Source organism: Cherax quadricarinatus, chromosome 2 (genome assembly GCF_038502225.1).
Source record: "Cherax quadricarinatus isolate ZL_2023a chromosome 2, ASM3850222v1, whole genome shotgun sequence".
Taxonomy (NCBI): domain Eukaryota; kingdom Metazoa; phylum Arthropoda; class Malacostraca; order Decapoda; family Parastacidae; genus Cherax; species Cherax quadricarinatus.
In genome coordinates this window covers 7,689,019-7,710,525 of record NC_091293.1, presented here as the reverse complement: position 1 = coordinate 7,710,525, position 21,507 = coordinate 7,689,019, and the positions used below count along the sequence as shown (strand labels likewise).

General features: G+C 39.3%; 1 protein-coding gene across 4 annotated transcripts in view; it reads right to left on the bottom strand.

Annotated features, from left to right (window-relative positions):
• LOC128690316 (neuroepithelial cell-transforming gene 1 protein) overlaps positions 1-17,853 on the bottom strand; it is a 1,446,122-nt gene extending 1,428,269 nt beyond the window's left edge. For all 4 annotated transcript variants that reach the window (XM_070087170.1, XM_070087181.1, XM_070087192.1 and 1 more), the window contains exon 1: positions 17,009-17,853. In XM_070087170.1, the coding sequence (XP_069943271.1) occupies positions 17,009-17,111 (103 nt within the window). In that variant the 5' untranslated portion in view covers positions 17,112-17,853. The remainder of the gene's footprint in view (positions 1-17,008) is intronic.
• Positions 17,854-21,507: the final 3,654 nt, after the last annotated feature.

Sequence of the window (21,507 nt, the reverse complement as noted above, 5' to 3'; positions counted from 1 at the left end):
AAAACCAAGGAAACAGTGCACCCAACAATGAAAGTAAAGGCACATGTCAGGTGTGTGGAGGGTATCGGGCACTCAACAGTAACGGCCTTAATCGTGTACACAAAGGGTGTGTGGATCACATATGGCCGCAGTAGAGAGCAGCCTCCAGCCTCCAGAGGCAGAGAATAATTCGAATGGCAACCTCCTCACTTGCAAAGACATGATGACATTCTAATCCACTGTTAGCAGTACCCTATCTCACATTCCTAAAGATGCTCGTCCATATGCTCCAGGGAAATTCACAGACCTTAAGCAGGTGAATGGAGGTTCCACCAACTTAGAAGCCCAAGGCACCATTAAAGCATGGTGCAACCTACTCTTGTTCAGCAATATCTGTCTTGCAGTTCCTGAAAGACAAGACAAACTGCTAACCACATCTGTCAACAAGGCAGTGTGCAACTACCCAAGAACAGATAATTGTGTCCCTCAGCCCCATCATCGCAGGAATCAGAGGTAGACCCAAGAAAAATTACACTGAAAACGAGAAAATTTGCTCACAGGTTAGCAAAAATGTCGAAGGTAACACAGAGGGAGCAATCAGAATAATTACAAGTGATGACACTTGCTATCAAAGATGAGGCCACAGCCCAAGCACAAAGAGACAGCGCACCCAACAAGGGACACTATAGTCGTCAACAACAACCCTGAGGAAGACCTCATCACTGGACAACTAATTTTTGCCAGAATCAGAAGTCTACAAGGCATTAGTGTCATTTCTAGCAGGATCTGCATAAGGTTACACTGGAATTCAACCATAACACCTCAAAGAGATTGTAAATACAGTAATTGGCACATCTGCATCAATTCTTCTTTCTGAGTTAACAACCTTCGTCAACAACTGCCTGGCTGGGCGGAATCAGACTCATTGCTGTTGGTAACACTCTTTGTCATCTTGTTGCCAAAGCAGCAGTAAGAAACATTTGCCTAGAAGCTGCCAGTTTACCCCAGCCACACCAACTGTGTTTAGGGTCTCTCGAGGCAATGATGACACAGCCCATGTGGGAAGGGACTGACCAGAAGACAAGGCCTTAGTCAAAGTAGCCTTTAGATATGAGTTTAATATGGTAAAAAGACATGTGGTCTTGCCAGCCGTTAGGGATCAGTTCCCCACTCTTTTTCCCTTCATTTCAGCTGGTGACAGCAAACCTGAAGAGTCCCTGCCACCTTTGATATGAAGAGCTTCAAAAGTATATCAAAGTTTTGAAGACACAGGCAGAAGCTTTGGGTTCATCCTCAATCCCTCCAAGTGTGAAATCGTCAAAACAAACCAGGAAGTAATCATTACTATGCGAACAATCCTCCCTGTAGTCATTGCTACCACTCCATCCAAGAGCACCCTCTTGGGAGCACCACTGGATAACTAGGCCATCAACACAGTTCTCAAGGACAAAGTGAATGACCTGAAGAGAATGGAGGAAAGAATAGGAGATCTCGATGCCCTTGATGCCCCGTATCTCCTCACAAGGTGTCTTACTCTGCCAAGACTCACTTCCTGAGGTGCACACCCACTTTTGACAAACCAACACTCAACAAATATGACTCACTCCTGAAATCAGTCTTTAAGAAGGCACTGAATCTGTCACTGGAAGATCAGTAATGGGATCAGGTAACCCTCCTAGTGCCACTGGGAGGTGTAGGGGTGCGCAAAGCAATGCAGGCAGCTCTACCTGCATTTTTGCCTTCATGTTTGACTTCCAGTGGATTAGTCAAGGATACTGTCCCCGAATGATTGAGAGATGAGGTAGGAGTTCAAGATCCCAGGTTCATTGAAGCAGCCATTGGGTGGGACACCCTTGCCGACTCTTCCAGTAGACCAGCTCCTCCCAGAGAGCACAAACAGTCCCACTGGGACAAACCAATCTTGGTAGAAATTGCCAACACAATGCTCACCAAAGCTTCAGGAAAAGACAAAGCTCGTCTCCTAGCAGTAAAGGCACCATATTTGGGAGATTTTCCTCTAGTTGTTCCCAATTCCTCTCTGGGCACTCGGCTCGAACCACAGGCCATTTGGATTGGTGTTGCTCTTGCCTAGCCGCCCCCATACTCACCGAACATAGGTGTATTTGCGGAAAGGCGACAGCTGAAAAGTTCCGACTTCATGGTCTCGTGTGTCACATACCAGAAGGGAAGTATGGTAGACAGGAGGAGGTCAACGACATCATAAAGAGAAGCCTTACCACAACCCGTTACCCAGCTCAACAGAAACTCCAAGTACAGTGGTCTGACAGAAGTCAAAGGCGCCCACAAGTCAAGTGCTTCCAAGCATTCCCAGTAGTTGTGGTGTTTGGTGGAACTTATATGTGCAGTAAAAGTTTTCTGTACACTCTCCGGATCTAAAATTTCACCTTCTATGAATGAAGATGTTAATGTACAGCAGTATTCCAGCCTAGAGAAAACAAGTGATTTGAAAAGGATCATCAATGGCTTGGCATCTCTCGTTTTGAATGTTTTCATTATCCATCCTATTATTTTCTTTGCAGTTGTGATCATGGCACTGATGTGATCTTTGAAAGTGAGATCCTCAGTGTGTGTGTGTGTGTGTGTGTGTGTGTGTGTGTGTGTCTGCGTGTGTGTGTCTGCGTGTGTGCGTGTCTGCGTGTGTGCTCCCGCGTGTGTGTGTGTGTGTGTGTACTCAAATATGCGTGGTTACAAGGGTCGAGTTTCAGCTCCTGATCTTGCCTCTCAACGTGCCAGACTCCTTCCTAGTTTAAAACTATGCATGGAGACTGCCTCCAACACTTCGTCGAGGCTGTTCCACTACCTGACCATCACGATAATTAAGAAATACTTCCTGACATCCCTGTGACTCATCTGTTTCTTTAACGTCAAGCTATAACCCACTCAAAAAGATTGTCCCTGTCTAGCCTCTGAGTTCCTTACAGTATTATGTAAGTTGCTATTATGTCTCCCGAGGTTTTACTATCCTCGATTGTCATTCGATTAAATTCCGTTCGCTGATGCTTATATCTCACACTCCTTATTTTTGGAACTAATGTTGTTGCATACTTCTGCCCTTTCTCCAGTTTCTTAACATGCTTCCTGAGGTGTAGCTTCCATGCTGGTGCTTCATAGACAAAGATGTCCCTGACATACACAATATCAAGGCAACGGAATGGCTTTTGTTGAGATTTCTGAAGGCTACTCTTTGACTTCCCAGACGTGCAATGACTGCGGAGACTATCTGGCTGACATGTGACTGTGGCGAGACACGAGACTCTTATGCAACATTTGGATATCTTTTCTGTGGAAGCGTTTTGTCAACCAATGGCTTCATCAGTCCAATACAGAGAATGGTGGAAGATTAGGAGGGGTTTTAAGTAATCAGTTCCTCATCCTGGGGATGATGTGTTTTGGTCATCAATATTGATAAAAGTACAGCATATGGGCAGAGAAGGAGCTGATATACAGCAGACAAATGAGGTGAAGCAGTTGGAGGCGACGTCTCTGGTGGACAAAATCCACCAGTGGAAGTAGGTCACGGCACTAGGTTAGGCAAGCATTGTAGAATTCCCTATATAAAGATCCTAATGAAGATACTCAAATATTACACAAGTGTTTCATTCATCAGCTTGTCGGTTCTAAATCATTTATACACCTGTCAGACACAGGAACATTTATACACCTGTCAGACACAGGAACATTTATACACCTGTCAGACACAGGAACATTTATACACCTGTCAGACACAGGAACATTTATACACCTGTCAGACACAGGAACATTTATACACCTGTCACACACAGGAACATTTATACACCTGTCAGACACAGGAACATTTATACACCTGTCAGACACAGGAACATTTATACACCTGTCAGACACAGGAACATTTATACACCTGTCAGACACAGGAACATTTATACACCTGTCAGACACAGGAACATTTATACACCTGTCAGACACAGGAACATTTATACACCTGTCAGACACAGGAACATTTATACACCTGTCAGACACAGGAACATTCATACACCTGTCAGACACAGGAACATCTATACACCTGTCAGACACAGGAACATTTATACACCTGTCAGACACAGGAACATTTATACACCTGTCAGACACAGGAACATTTATGCACCTGTCAGACACAGGAACATTTATGCACCTGTCAGACACAGGAACATTTATACACCTGTCAGACGCAGGAACATTTATACACCTGTCAGACACAGGAACATTTATACACCTGTCAGACACAGGAACATTTATACACCTGTCAGACACAGGAACATTTATACACCTGTCAGACACAGGAACATTTATACACCTGTCAGACACAGGAACATTTATACACCTGTCAGACACAGGAACATTTATACACCTGTCAGACACAGGAACATTTATACACCTGTCAGACACAGGAACATTTATACACCTGTCAGACACAGGAACATTTATACACCTGTCAGACACAGGAACATTTATACACCTGTCAGACACAGGAACATTTATACACCTGTCAGACACAGGAACATTTATACACCTGTCAGACACAGGAACATTTATACACCTGTCAGACACAGGAACATTTATACACCTGTCAGACACAGGAACATTTATACACCTGTCAGACACAGGAACATTTATACACCTGTCAGACACAGGAACATTTATACACCTGTCAGACACAGGAACATTTATACACCTGTCAGACACAGGAACATTTATACACCTGTCAGACACAGACTGATGAAGGCACTGGCTGGCGAGACGGTTCCACAATGAAGATTTTCAGATGTTGTACAAGTGTCTCATACATCAATAAATCAGTTTTCTAAATTTATACGATGTAACAACCACTATGGTCACCCCTACGTCCACAGCCTTGTTCCTTGCTTCTTGCTCCTTCCCCGATTTTCAAAACATTGCATTTGCTGGGGATTAAGTTTAAGCAACTCCTTACCTGTCCAGTCTTTTGGTCTTACATGGTTCATTTGTAACCTTTCCCCGTCCTTATTATTTTGTATTCTACAAGTTATCATCGAGAAACAAGGACACATCTGATACAGTCTTATCTGGTATGTCATTCACTTACATCTGATACAGTATTGATCTTAATACTGATTCTTGCGGATCCTGCTAGTTACTTTTTCCCTCCCCGACATCTTTATCCCGGGATTCACTCTTTGCTTCCTTTCCCTAAGGGACTCCTTGATCCACCCGAGTACTTTCTCTGTTATTTCTACCTGTTCCTCTAGCCTTTACCCTAACCTTGTGTGCAAAGAAATTGTATAAAACAGCGACACGGTGGATAAAGACATAAATGTAGTACAATGCAACAATTAATTGACAACGTTTCGCCTACACAGTGGGCTTTATCAAGTCACAAACTTCTCATCTTCCACCATGCTTCTCTATTCCGGACTGAGGAAGCCACTTGCTGCGAAAAGTTTCCACAGTTAAGATACCCAAGTGTTTCAATCACCATCTTCTCGGTTCTCCGAAACATTTATCTACAATTCCTGTCAGACACTTCAACATCCTGGAATCCTGATTCAGGGAAATATAAGTTTGCCTAACGTATAGCCATGACATGCTTCTTCCTGTGGAATCGTTCATGGTGACTCTACCTTCGACTGCTTTATCTCACCCGTCTGCAGTATATAAGCTCTTCTCTATACAATGAACTGTTGGATTTGAGAGACACCTGCCTAGTATAGGCTAGTAGGCCTGCTGCATTGTTCCTCCTTTTTTAAGTTCTTATAGTTGAGCCTCGTGCCGCAAAGCTTCGTGATGATTATCCCATAGCAACAAATCACAATACAGAGGAACACTTCAGCAGTCCTACTGGTCCAAGCTAGGCAGGTCTTTCTCGAATCTAGCTTCTTCCCAGACATATATTTCCATACTTTTATTAGGCTTCCAAAAAGTCGGCATCAACGTATCTCACTTGACTCTTCACGTCACTACATTCACTATATACACACATCCTCTCTCAGATCTCTCTGTGCTGATCAATGGTTTTCAACCTTTTCTCAGTGATGGCATCCTCAAGTCACATATTCTGTAGCACTCCTCGTTATTTTCTTATAGAACTTCTTCCCAAGAGTACTTAGTCTTAATAATAATAATAATAATAATAATAATAATAAAACACACAAACAAAATATAAAATATACAAACCTGTTAGAGTAATACAGAAGCATTATAGATCACGGTAAAATAACCAAGACAAACAGAAACTAACTTGTCTTCTGTGACTTTTTAGTGAGATATTTGTGCTTAGTGTGAGTGGCAGATTCTCTTGATATTAGGTGGAATATTGGACAGACATTCCTTCATTTCTTCCTCGACCGATTGTAGCCTTTCTCTCTTTTTAGTCTTTGTAACACAGAAAATCCCGACTCTCACAGGTAGGATGAGGAAAATCGCATGTTGCAGTAACATGTGGGAACATGTTGCCTTCCTTCACTTTGACAGCCCAAAAATAGTAGGAGTCTAAGAAATAAGATAGATGAGCTAAAATTACTTGCAAGTGTAGGTAATATAGATATTATTGGTATAACAGAGACCTGGTTCAAGCTGAAAGATAGAGAAATGCCTTCTGAATGCAACATACAGGGTTATAAACTATTCCACACTGATAGGGTCAACAGGAAGGGTGGTGGTGTGGCGATGTATGTCAGAGAAAATTTAAATTGTTGTCTTAGACATGATATAAGATTAGAAACATCGAACACAGAATCGGTTTGGCTTCAGTTTCTCGAGGGTCGTGACAAATTAATTTTGGGTGTGATTTATAGGCCCCCAAACCTTGATAGGGAGTGCAGTAAGCTGTCAAGGGACGAAATTCATAAGGAATCTAGATATGAAAATGTTGTGATAATGGGAGATTTTAACTTTAGACAAATTGATTGGAACAATATGGCAGGAAATCTTGAGTCTAGTGACTGTCTTGATACGGTTCAGGATTCCTTTTTAGAACAGGTTGTAACAAAACCAACTAGAGGAAACAATCTGCTTGACTTGGTTCTTGCCAACAAAGATTCACTAATTAATAATCTTGAGGTTAATGATGAGCTTGGGGAAAGTGATCACAAATCACTTAGTTTCAATATATTATGGAATTACCCAGATAACTGCAATCAAATCTCTGTCCCAGATTTTCGCTTGGCCGATTTCATGGGACTGAAAAATTACTTCGGTGGGCTAAATTGGGATGTCCTAACTATGGGTCAGGTTGCCAATATGACGTTTTTCAGAGCATAGTTCTAGCTGCCCAGACAACTTTTCTTCCGAGTAGGGAAATTAGATCTAACAAAAATGATCCCAAATGGATGAACAATAGATTAAAACATCTCATTGGTCAAAAGAGAGGCATATATAGGCGTATCAGAAGAGGGGATGGACAGTTAAGAATTCAATATATTCAATTAAAGAGAGAAATAAAGAAAGGAATAAGAAAAACAAAGAGAGATTATGAGGCTAAGGTCGCAAGGGATTCAAAGACTAGCCCAAAAGGGTTCTTTCAGGTATACAGAAGTAAGATTAGGGACAAGATTGGCCCACTTAAGAGTAACTCTGGTCAGATCACTGACAGTGATAAGGATATGTGTGAAATTCTAAATACCTACTTCCTCTCAGTTTTCACCCAGGAAAATACTAGCGATATTCCTGAAATAATAGATTACGTAGAAAAGGATGATAATAAACTATGTATGATTGCGGTAACTAGTGACATGGTCCTCAGACAAATAGAGAAACTAAAACCTAACAAATCCCCAGGTCCTGATGATCTGTTTGCAAGGGTGTTAAAGGAATGTAAAGAGGAACTTAGCATACCTTCGGCTAATCTTTTTAACATATCACTACAAACTGGCATAGTGCCTGATAAGTGGAAAATGGCAAATGTAATACCTATTTACAAGGCAGGTGACAGGTCCTTGGCTTCGAACTATAGACCAATAAGCCTTACCTCCATAGTGGGAAAATTTATGGAATCAATAATTGCCGAAGCAATTCGTAGCCATCTTGACAGGCACAAAATGATTAATGATTCTCAACACGGTTTTTTTTGCAAAGGGGCGTTCCTGTCTTACGAATTTAATAACTTTTTTCACTAAGGTGTTTGAGGAGGTAGATCATGGTAATGAATATGATATTATGTATAGGGACTTTAGTAAGGCTTTCGATAGAGTTCCACACCAGAGGCTATTGAGGAAACTTAGGGCACACGGAATAGGAGGAGATATTTTTTCCTGGGTAGAGGCATGGCTGACATATAGACAGCAGAGAGTTTGCATAAATGGGGAGAAATCAGAATGGGGGCACGTCACAAGTGGTGTTTCTCAGGGGTCAGTGTTGGGCCCGTTGTTGTTCACAATTTACATAAACGACATAGATGAGGGAATAAATAGCGACATAAGCAAATTTGCTGATGACACCAAAATAGGCCGTCCAATTCATTCTAATGAGGACATTAGAGCACTCCAGGATGATTTGAATAGACTGACGCAATGGTCGGAGAAGTGGCAGATGTAGTTTAATATTGACAAATGCAAAGTTCTAAATGTTGGACAGTTAAATAACCATGCCACATGTAAACTAAATAATGTAGATCTTAATATTACCGATTGCGAAAAGGATTTAGGAGTTCTGGTTAGCAGTAACCTAAAATCAAGAAAACAGTGCATTAGTGTTCGAAATAAAGCTAACAGAATTTTTGGCTTCATATCTAGAAGTATAAATAATAGAAGTCCTCAGGTTGTTTTTCAACTCTGTATATCCTTGGTTAGGCCTCATTTAGACTATGCTGCTCAGTTCTGGTCACTGTATTACAGAATGAATATAAATGCTCTGGAAAACGTACAGAGGAGGATGACAAAGATGATCCCATGTATCAGAAATCTTCCCTATGAGGGTAGACTGAGGGCCCTGAATCTGCACTCTCTCGAAAGGCATAGAATTAGGGGGGATATGATCGAGGTGTATAAATGGAAAACAGGAATAAATAAAGGGGATGTAAATAGTGTGCTGAAAATTTCCAGCTAACACAGGACTCGCAGCAATGGTTTCAAGTTGGAAAAATTCAGATTCAGGAAGGATATAGGAAAGTACTGGTTTGGTAATAGAGTTGTGGATGAGCGGAACAAACTCCCGAGTACAGTTATTGAGGCTAAAATGTTGTGTAATTTTAAAAATAAGTTAGATAAATACATGAGTGGGTGTGGGTGGGTGTGAATTGGACCTGACTAGCTTGTGCTGCTGGGTCTGGTACAGTGCTCCATCCTTGAGTGGGGATGACCAGACTCGGTGGGTCAGTGGGATAATCCGGGGGGGACATGGACCTGCTCCGCATGGGTCAGTAGGCCTGTTGCAGTGTTCCTTATTTCTTATGTTCTTATGTTCTTAATTCTTATTTGATCTATCAAAGCATTAATTTTGTTGATCCTGTCAGCAGTGCACCTTGGCACTATCAGTGGCACACCAGGGTGCCGCGGCACTCTGGCTGAAAAATAACATTGGACATCAAGAGGCATGTGTGTCATTATCAACAAGCTGTCATAATTACCATACCTCTCCAGTCAGATGTGTTTTTGACTAGATAAAGCTCACAGTGTGGGCGAAATGTTGTCAGTAAAGAATCACATTATACTGTATTTACATCTTTATCCAACCTCGTTTGTGTGAATATACCTGGAGTATACTTGGAGAGGGTCAGTGCCTCAGCAGCCCGGTCTGTGACCAGGCTCATGGTGGATCACGGTCTGTGTGTTAGAGCCTCGACTCGGACAGAACCTGGTACAGCACTACTCATTAATTATTAATAATCAAACAGGTACTGAATTAATCAGTGAAAATACCACACGTAATATTTTTTTTAATTATAACCGAAAGAAAATTTATAGAAATGTTAAACGCAGAAGAAAATAGAATAACGACATTACTACTTAAGACAGATCCTTCCCTAACTAGCTAATAATCTCAAAACTGCTTAGAGACAATTCCATTACTAGTCGTACACCGTCCGGTACTATTGTTGCTACAATGGTCTAGAATTTTAGGGTTGAGAGATCAACAGTGTCTAATTCGCATCTCCAAAACAAAAAAGGGAGCCGTGGATCTCCGCCAGAGCTCCGGGCTCTCACCTACACACTCACATGACATGAAAACTTTAGTAACATTGGAAATTGGATTTTGGATGGTGGGAAAACAAATTAATTACCTTTCTTAAAGATTTCTATGAAGTCACACAGTATTTTACCTGGAAATATGAATAATGTGTTGAGAGAGAGCGAGAGAGAGAGAGAGAGAGAGAGAGAGAGAGAGAGAGAGAGAGAGAGAGAGAGAGAGAGAGAGAGAATCTTTCCCTGTCACACACTGCTCACCTTTCTTCCCCTCTTTATCTAATCAATCTATTCTTACATTCTACTCATCCTCAAATCTCTCGTTCCTCTTCCTACTCTCGCCTAACCTCCCTTTCCATCATCCCCATCCCTCCTACCCTTCCCTCCTCTATATCAATATTTAACAAGGCCATTTACCTGGGAAGCAACATCCTTTTTTTCATATTACAAGAGCCGAGCCAGAATAATGACATTATTCTCCTAAATAAGATGCTTCCCTAATTTAAATGATGAAGATAATTTTATCTGTGACGCATCGTTCAACCTCATTATCAACGTCAGCAGATATTGTATATATATATATATATATATATATATATATATATATATATATATATATATATATATATATATATATATATATAATATTGTAACCAAGAACGAGTGGTATTTTGGCCGGCCTCATGGTGAGCGAAAACCACAAGACGCTCTAACCCACAGGACCACCAAATCCTATAAGAATCAAGCACCCAGCAGAGCTATATGTTGTACCTTGATCCGAGGACATACGGTGGTGTTGGTGCCTCTGAGCTAATTTCATTCTATTCCCCGTTTGGTGTACTAATCTCCACACTAAACGGGGAGTAGAATGAAACTAGCTCAGAGGCACCACACCACCGTATGTTCTTGATTCAAGATAAAACACCTAGCTCTGCTGGGTGCTTGATTCTTGTAGGATTTGGTGGTCCTGTGGGTTAGAGCGTCATGTGATTTTCGCTCACCATGAGGCCGGCCAAAACATGGGCTCGAGTCCTTGGCTAGTCGCAGTGTTATTGATATATATATATATATATATATATATATATATATATATATATATATATATATATATATATATATATATATATATATGCAAAACAACCACTGTGAAAGAATAGTAAAATTCCAAGCGATTTCGTGACTACTCACATAGTTCCTTGACAATGTGAGTAGTCACACAAGCGCTTGGAATTTCACTACTCTTTCACAGTGGTTGTTTTGCATATTTTAAAATCACATGTTTACTGTGAACTTATTGCATATATATATATATACATATATATATATATATATAAATATATATATATATATATATATATATATATATATATATATATAATACGCAAAGGCGTCATCTCAGCTAGCTTTGCAGGGCCTGAGAAGGGTCTTATGTAGACCGAAAATATTTGATTTTTTCCGTACTTCTGAATGTGGATAATTTTAGTGTGCGTGTGTGTGAGTGAATATATATTTATTATCCATTTACGTATGCATTTAATGAACAAATCCACCAATAAAATTATGTCCCCACCTGCTTTTAACATTTCTTTCCTGATCTTACCTATCCCAACTGCTTTACTCCCCTTTCATTCTACCCACAGCCTGACGCACTTTTCCCACACTCATTTGGCTCTCCCTCACTCCTGAAATACGTTATTCCTCTCTGTCTAATGCAAGAAATCACTGCTTACCTCTTTTCATCAATATTTGTTACACCTCAAAAGATTCACTTTATCTTCCCAATGCCTCCACCATCCTGTCTAATGACCTTGACAGGTTCTTAGAAAGACTTGCAGTTTCTTAAGACATGTATTGAAGTAATGGAATACGATCAATGTTTCTGTGAAAAGTCAGTTATTATCATCAGGCTTTATTTCTGGAACATAAGATAACATTCAGTATATAAAACCCAATATTCAACAAATAAAAATAATTAAACTAGCCAAGTTGGCATATGTACAAAATTCCTAAGATATATGAAATATGGCAGTTACTGTACTATCTGAGGAGAATTACAATAATTAGTAATAATGCAATAGCTATACAACAGTAACAACAAGTTATTAGAAATACATTAAAACAAAAGTGAAACACGGGAATAGTCTAAATCCTAAAGAAAACAGAGCAATTAAAAATTAATTTTCAGTGAATTCAGGTTGAAGTCTTGTGATATGTACGTTCTCTTGAATTCTTTAAAGCAAAGAATTCAGGGGGTTAGCAATAATTCAATGTATTCAATGACTGGTTGTGAACCTCTGAATAAATTCTAATGGTTGAGTGAGAAGGCTTTGCTGAAGGTACAAGACTGATGTGTTATATTCTCCTACCTTTACAGATTCTAGTCTTACAAATCATGAATATATTTCATATATGTCCAATAATACTGTTAGAAGAACACAACTGGTACAATAAATTTGAGCCTAAATGGGATGCTATGGGATTCTCAGTTTAGCGTTTTTCATAATGATAATAATAATATAGGATCCTTAAAGGGCACGTCAGTTCCTCTGACTTCTAATAATGTTATTTTTCTCTTATAATCTACCTTTCCATAATCACTACCGCAGAGCAAATACGATAATAATTACGAACAAGGTAGATTGTAGGGGAAAAATAAACATGATATTAGGAGACAGGGAAACTTACGCTCCTCTTAAGCCTACAGTGACTATCGTTTGTACGTGGGTTCACAAAAATTAATGTATATTTAATCTGTGAGTAACTAGCTGGCAGAAATTTAGAACAGTGTTTCCTAATATGATAACTCAGACGATCATCAAACGGACGTTTGACATAGTGGACATCCTTCCGTACTGTACATGATGAGTCTTGTTTGTAAATCTTCCTCCAAGGATTTCAGTGTTTTCTGTAATGGCAAGGAGAGCTATCCCTTAAGAAACATTTATGCAAGAATTTAAGTTCAATGACATGTGCAGACCAAGTTGAACACAGTGAGTAGCACCTATTAGTTAATTTTTTCAGAGCATTTTCCTTAAACAGAGTTGGAACAAAGAGTGAGTGTATACCTTATCATGTTAATATCGGCGTAGGGTAAACTATACTAAGAAAGGTTCCATTAACATTTTGAACTTAAGCACCAAGAAATGATAACTTATTATTCCTTATCCTTAGTGCTAAAATAATTCTTGATGCATTTCTTTTTTTACCTCTGTGAATAAAGATCTTTGTCCCCGCTAGCTGGAGATTCGTCTGTAAAAATTTGCATTTGTGGTCACAATGGTGCCTCTGCTAACCTTCCTATGGTGTATAAATATACCTAGTTGGGTGAATCTTATTGTGGCTAGCTGGCCCAATGGCTAGAGCGACGGTCTGGAGTTTTGAAACTCTCTGATCGCGGGCTCTAACCCCGCCCGTGTTATGGTTTGCTTGCAATCGTGTCATTACGATTTCGTGAGTTAGTAAATTAGACACATGTGCATCATCTGGGGATTTTCTATTTTTAGAAGTTTCGCCAGTCATTGGCTTTATCAACAGTACAAGGACAGAAACGAAAGACCGTAGAAGAGTGAGTAATTAGTCCCTCTCAGCCTTGCTGAACTGTATTCAGAGGACAGTAGATGTTGAGATAATCAATCCCTCAGCCTAGGAACAGGTATTCAGTACCATAGTCCGGATGAATATAAATCTGGGCTTCAGATTCATGAAGACTAAACTATCATGAAGACTAAACATCTGCTTCTAGGCTGAGAGACTAGATTACCTCCTACAATCTTTCGGTTATGTAGCTGTTTAGCAGTGATGAAGCCAATTGGCTGCTGATACGTCTACGTAATAAAGTTACCCAATTGTTGCACACTTCTAATTTGCTGAACAACTACAGTGACAATAAACATCCCTGTCTAAGGCCTACTTTTATAATTATGTTTAAAATCTTTCATACCGAAGCCTAAAATCTGACCCAGAGACGTTAATAATCTTGTCGAGATAACTTCAAAATCTTCTCTATCTAAAATTTGGCCAAGAGTGTTATAAAATTTACCTCAAATGATCTAAAATCTTGGTCGAGGAAAGGCTGGAATCTGCCTCAGACAGACACTGAATTACACTAACGCTGAGGTGTGTAACTCTAGCTGAGACCAGGGTTACACACCTCAGGCGAGGGTTAGGAAGGTGAAGCATTAATTAACAGCATCCCGCACCTGGGTCATCTGTAAGGTCTCAGGTGCTACCAGGATCAAAGAGCCTGCTGGCTGACTCAGTATATTGTTGCCATGGTAATATTTCCCCCTCAAAACTAATTTCATCACGACAGGAGAATACGGCTATTCCTTCCATTGTTGACATTGATGCCAGCAATGGTAGTATGCTTTATTGGGTACCATAATGCAGTAACAATGTTACCGTTCTCCCAACGGTGCCAGTCAGTACAGCGTACCAGACATCATAATGACTGATACACTGTGCTGACTATTGGTGTGTCTCAGTGGCATGTCTAGCGGTGCATATACAGCGAATATCAAAACGGAAAGATCTCTTTCTGTCAATGTATATTCACCATGAGATGTGTACCTCAATGAAGACAGGCAGATCAATGAGTGTTAGTGAATTTATTCAGAGAGTTTTCCTTAAATGTCAGATCTGTGGGTTAAAGTATTCCTGAAGTTAACGAAGGTGATGAAAAGCCTTAATGACTTGCGTGTAGCCGACAGGAAATAAACAGAGCGAAACCAAACCAATGATAAGGGATCCAGATGCTAGTGAAGGATGCTCTTGGAATTAGTACCCATCTCCCCCTCGTATTGTTGAAACCTAATTACCTCTCTTTTCCCATATGGGTTTTATATCTCCTGGGGTGGAGGCAAATGATGTAAAATACCGACACGACAGAAAAAAAATATACGAATGCAGTATAATTTGATCGCTTATTGACAACGTTTCACCCATAAAGCTTGCTTTATGAAGTCACAAACAGATCAGTTAGTGACTGATAAAGGCCACCGTGAGAGCGAAATTTTCTCAATTAAGGACTGATTCCTATATATATATATATATATATATATATATATATATATATATATATATATATATATATATATATATATATATATATATATATATTACATAAACACTGATCTCTGGCTGAAGGAGACTCGAAACTACGAACCTTGGAACAAGGTACGCAGTGCTTTACCAATCTACCCACACTGGACCAATACCTTGGAGTCCAGCTTGCGCTAGACTTTGATCCAAGGCAGCCAGCTTTCAGGGAGAAGGCTTACAGCTTTTCATCTCATCCCCTGCATGCATCAGCCTTACTAGAGATTTTAACAATGAAAGGCTGATGCATGCAGGGGATGAGATGAAAAGCTGGCTGCCTTGGATCAAAGTTTAGCGCAAGCTGGACTCCAAGGTATTGGTCCAGTGTGGGTAGATTGGTGAAGCACTGCGTACCTTGTTCCAAGGTTCGTAGGTTCAAGTCTCCTTCAGCCAGAGATCAGTGTTTGTGTATATTTCGCCTGCTCTTGCGAATTCCTTGCATATATATATATATATATATATATATTATAGGTAGTAGGTTGGTAGACAGCAACCGCCCTGGGAGGTACTACCGTCCTGCCAAGTGAGTGTAAAACGAAAGCCTGTAATTGTTTTACATGATGGTAGGATTGCTGGTGTCCTTTTTTCTGTCTCATGAACATGCAAGTTTTCAGGTACGTCTTGCTACTTCTACTTACACTTAGGTCCCACTACACATACATGTACAAGCACATATATACACACCCCTCTGGGTTTTCTTCTATTTTCTTTCTAGTTCTTATTCTTGTTTATTTCCTCTTATCTCCATGGGGAAGTGGAACAGAATTCTTCCTCCGTAAGCCATGCGTGTTGTAAGAGGCGACTAAAATGCCGGGAGCAAGGGGCTAGTAACCTCTTCTCCTGTATATATTACTAAATGTAAAAGGAGAAACTTTCGTTTTTCCTTTTGGGCCACCCCGCCTCGGTGGGATACGGCCGGTGTGTTGAATGAAAGAAAGATATATATATATATATATATATATATATATATATATATATATATATATATATATATATATATAACGCATTGTGTCTACAGGAAACTGTGTATATGGTTTCAACAATTACTCACTGTGGGTTCAATCAAGAGCCTTTTTCTTCCCAGCTCCAATATAACAGTAACCGGCCTGAGTCTATATATTCATAAAAAGAATAAATTTTCAATTTTAAGCATCAATTCCATATTCAGTGACGCAAAATTAGTAAAGAATGACCAGTGTGTATATATATATATATATATATATATATATATATATATATATATATATATATATATATATATATAATGTCGTGCCGAATATGTAAAACTGGTCAATTAGCAAGAACTCATTTAAAATTAAGTCCTTTCTAAAATTTTCTCTTATACGTTTAAAGATATATTTTTTTCATTAATGTTAATGTAAAAATTTTATAATTTTGCTACAAAAGAATCTTAGAAAACTTACCTAACCTTATTATAACAAGAACTATTTATTTTAGCCTAACCCAACTAAATATATTTTAGATTTGTTTACAATAATTTTATACTAAACAAACACAGTGAAATATATTTTTTTCTTTAGGTTCAGAATGATTTTGGGGAAATTATTGCATACACAAATTTTCACTTGTCCTATATGGCAAGATGAGCGTTGCTATTTAAGCCAAGATCGCAAGTTCTGCCTATTCGACACGACATATATATATATATATATATATATATATATATATATATATATATATATATATATATATATATATATATATATATATATTATATAGACATTAATGAGAAAGAAATGAGTAAACGGTAATTGCCCTGCACAAGTTAAGTAAACACTCACGTTTCTTCGGGTTGTCTGGGAGGTCGAGGTGGCTGATGTTCTCGTAGGAGCCGAAGCAAGGGACGGACTGCGAGTGAAGCAGGAGACCCACCGGCCGGAACATCTCCGCTACCGGAGACACGGCTTTGCAGGGCCGCCCTCCGGCCCTTCCGCCCCTGCGGTCACCAGCGCCGGGTTGAAGATCCCTGAGAACGCGCCTCCTGCCTACCCCGGCACCCGCACCGCCAGCGCCTCCGCCGCCACCAGCCTGAGAGTGACTACTGGCTGTCGGCTGGTTCAAGTCGAGGTGCAGTGCCGGGGAGGTCCTGGAGTCTTGGTTGTCCGTGATAATGAGGCCGTCTCTTTCTTTTTATTCAGTAAACATTGAAAATATAACATATATAAAACGCAACACTATGGAAAAAAAAAGTTATCACTTTCCACCAAGAACTATCGTTTGTCAAATGTGCTGAAAGTTGTTTTATCTCTCCTGTGTTTACTGAGGCAGCCACCCATCATCTTCCCTTCGTGCCAAAATTTCCCTTCCTTTCCCAGCAAAACTTGCTCAAGTTTCCTCCTCCACGAACTCACTGAAGTCCAAACACTGCTTCCCCAACTCTGTTTACATGGTGTGAGGCACTCCTGTGAGGGCGCTCTTTATAGCGAGACATGGAGGAGAGACGGAACGAAACCTCCAAGTCACCTTATAAATGGGATCTCACTCGCAAGCCTCCATCCCCGAGCGTCCGCCACACAATATTTCCACATGTTGGGGATCATGTCAGCACAATCATCAGAATGTGGCAATGTTTACTCTGCAGTGCTCCGCTCTCCTGGAGTCTGGCTGCAAACGTTTTGCAGAAATCAAACCTGAAATAATTGTTAATAAGAACACCCATACACAATAATACGCAACTACGATATATATTACTGATCAAATCACAGAGCGGGTGGGCTCGAACTTATGGTAAGCTAGTCTTAAAAATGAGATTTGTTTGCAATCGTGTTACTACAATTTCCTGAGATGATACATCGCTTGTAGATGCTACGGACATGGATGACTTGATACTGTACATATCCCTGCAAATACTATACACATCACTTAAGGACCACTTTACTCATAACTGTGAGGTCACTTCATACATTACTGTATGAATAATATACTATAATATAATATGCACATTGATGTAAAGGTTGCAATTCATAATGGTCTAAGCCACACGTACATATTGCTGTGGGGTTGCTATTGATACATCTGTGGGGTCACTATATATACATCTTCCTGTTGACAGTATAAAAGTTTCTATAGGAATAATACACATCGCTGTGTGAATATTATACACTGTGCATAGATATGCAGAAGCTATAAACACCTGTGGGGATAACTATACACTCTTCACTGTGGGGCGCCCATGTACGTTGTTGTTTGGAAGTTGTACACATCAGTGTAGAGTGTATACATCAATGTAGAGTGTATAGCCACTATAAAGGCAGCTGTTGGATAACGTGTAAACTGCTGCTGAAAGTATTGAGTCGAACACGAGAGGAAGACTGTGGCAGTTCACTCGAGTCAACTTCGACACTTCGAGGTAGTTATAAATCTCGTGCAGTCACAAGTTCTTGATGTGGGGACTCTCAGACTTTCAAGGAACTGACTATTTTGTAAGAACTGGACAAGGATTTGAGTTGGGACTCCCTGCATGTGCTTAAGGATTACGTAGGAAGATCAAGAAAGATCTCTAAATGCAGTTCAAGACTTTATAGATGCCCGAGGAGTCTTCAGGAAGAACCAGGAGGACCATTCCTTCTGCTCAAGAGTTAGCAGACAGATAAAGCTGCAAAACACACGTGTACTGGTTATAATATGTAATGAGGAGACATTTCGCCAAGAGTGACTCCTGAAGAGGCCACTCTTGGCAAAACGTTTCCTTAGTATATGTCTTGATCCTTTTAATGTCTTGATCAGTAACACCATGTCACTTTCACCACTTGAGAAACACTCATAATCCTAAGCAAGATCAGGAAGAATATTCACTCCTGCTCTAGAGGCTTAACAGATACTCAAGGAGCCTGTTCCAGAATTACATACATATATATATATATATATATATATATATATATATATATATATATATATATATATATATATATATATATATATATATATATATATATAGTTTTATGTGTGTGTGTGTAGTGCCGAACATGTAAAATTGGTCAATTAGCAAGAACTCATTTAAAATTAAGTCCTTTCTAAAATTTTCTCTTATACGTTTAAAGATATATTTTTTCATTAATGTCGATGTAAAAATTTATAATTTTGCACCAAAAGAATCTTAGAAAACTTACCTAACCTTATTATGACAAGAACAATTTATTTTAGCATAGCCCAACTAAATATATTTTAGATTTGTTTACAATTACTTAATACAAAACAAACACAGGGAAATACATTTTTTCGTTAGGTTCAGAATGATTTTGGTGAAATTATTGCATACACAAATTTTCGCTTGTCCTATATGGCAAGATGAGCGTTGCTATTTAAGCCAAGATCGCAAGTTCTGCCTATTCGGCACGACATATATATATATATATATATATATATATATATATATATATATATATAGTGTGTGTGTGCAAAATAACCACGGCGGGAGTAGAATGATAGCTCTAGGCCTTTCGTGTTGCAATCAACACATCAGCAGCTTGCAAAATTGTAGAAAATAGGAGATTGTGCCTGAGGGCACAGCAAATGTCCCCAGGCATAATCAGTGCCCACATCCAGAAGGATGAATATTATAGCATTAGAAAAATCTCACAAGCATTGATATTGTAATAGCGTAAACGAAATTAATGTGGGAATCATCGAACATTCGGTCATATTCTGCTATGACATCAATAAATTTAAATACATTATAATTACCAGTGACTTCTATATTGTCAGTGATGCAGAAGTCATTGACAACCATAGCCTCCACGGGACAACGTATCCATTTAAAGTTACGAGAGACAACTGTAACGTACAGAGGGGAGACATCTAAAAGTTATGTAAAGGAAACGGAACTCATTAAAATAAGCTCATTTAAAGGGGAAGGCATCTGCGATAAGAAAAGACGGCCACAGATATTCATCCCACATAACTCTGAGACAAACTCTGGTTCAATCTTCAGAAACTGCAGGAAAAATAGGCCCTAATTCATCGGTGTGGCACTACATTTAAGACAGTCTAATGCATTCGTTTAAGAGCCCAATTTTAAACTGTGTACTATTGCCTCAACTAAAAACGTATCTAATTTGAACAGCCCATCACTAAAATTATACAATGACTGCCTATCATGCATAATAATTTCCGATTCTACACTATTCCTTTCAAGCCAGGAGGAACAAGGGAAGATGACTCTTGCTTCCCGCCAATTTGTCGGGTTATTACACGCTCAGATATGATTGAAAATAGCTTTCGACTCCTGTGCTATACGTATCGAATAACGTTGTTGAGTCATTCTCACCTCCAATGACTTTCCAGTTTGTCCTAAATAGAAGAGACTGCAACCATTTCAGCCAACTCTTTAGACACCACCAGCACGTCGTTGGGTGAATTTTTTATCAGGATGCTTCTAACACTCCGTGAATTTTTAAATATTACTTGTATATTAAATTTTCTAAGAGCATTTGGCAAGATAGATAAATTCTCGTTATATGGGAGGACCAGCTTATTTTTGGTCTGAGGTATTATCATAGGTTCTGCTCTATAATAAGTTTTCTTAGCTGCCAGCAAGGCAGATTCCATAAACACTTTAGGATATAGCAGTTTCGTGCCAATGTCAAATATTTTTCTAGTTTCTTCATCTAGGAACTCCGGACTGCACACTCTATAGAATCTCTCAAAAACAATAAGAAAATACACTCCTTTTGGACTCTAGTCTGAAGGTTGGAATAGTGAATGCATGAGCTCTCATTAGTGGCCTTCCTACATTCGAGGCTAGACTGTTGAAAAATATCCTGCCATGTAGAGCTAAATAGTTCGAAAAGGTGGATGAAATCTTGTGTCTTTGGTCAAATGATATAGCCCTTGATGCATTTTTACCAAAACTTTACGCTTTAGTCCCATTTATTAAATTCACTTCCATTCTTAGACGTGCTGATACACCTGGTTGATAGAAACTTTAAATTTACAGTATATAGGAAGGCCACCAACGTGTGCTCATACATTCACTACTGTTACAACCATGAGACTAGACTTAAAAGGAGTGTATTTTTTACTATATTTTAGAGAGCCTATAGAGTGTGCAGTCCAGAGTTCCTAGATGAAGATATTAGGAAAATATTTGACATTGGCACGAAACTGCGATATCCTAAAGCGTTTATGGAATCTGCCTTACTGGCAGCTAAGAAAACTTATTATAGAACAGAACCTATGATAACACCTCAGACCAAGAATGTGCTGGTCCTCCCATATAACGAGAATTTATCTATCCTGCCAAATGCTCCTAGAAGATTTAATATACAATTAGTATTTAAAA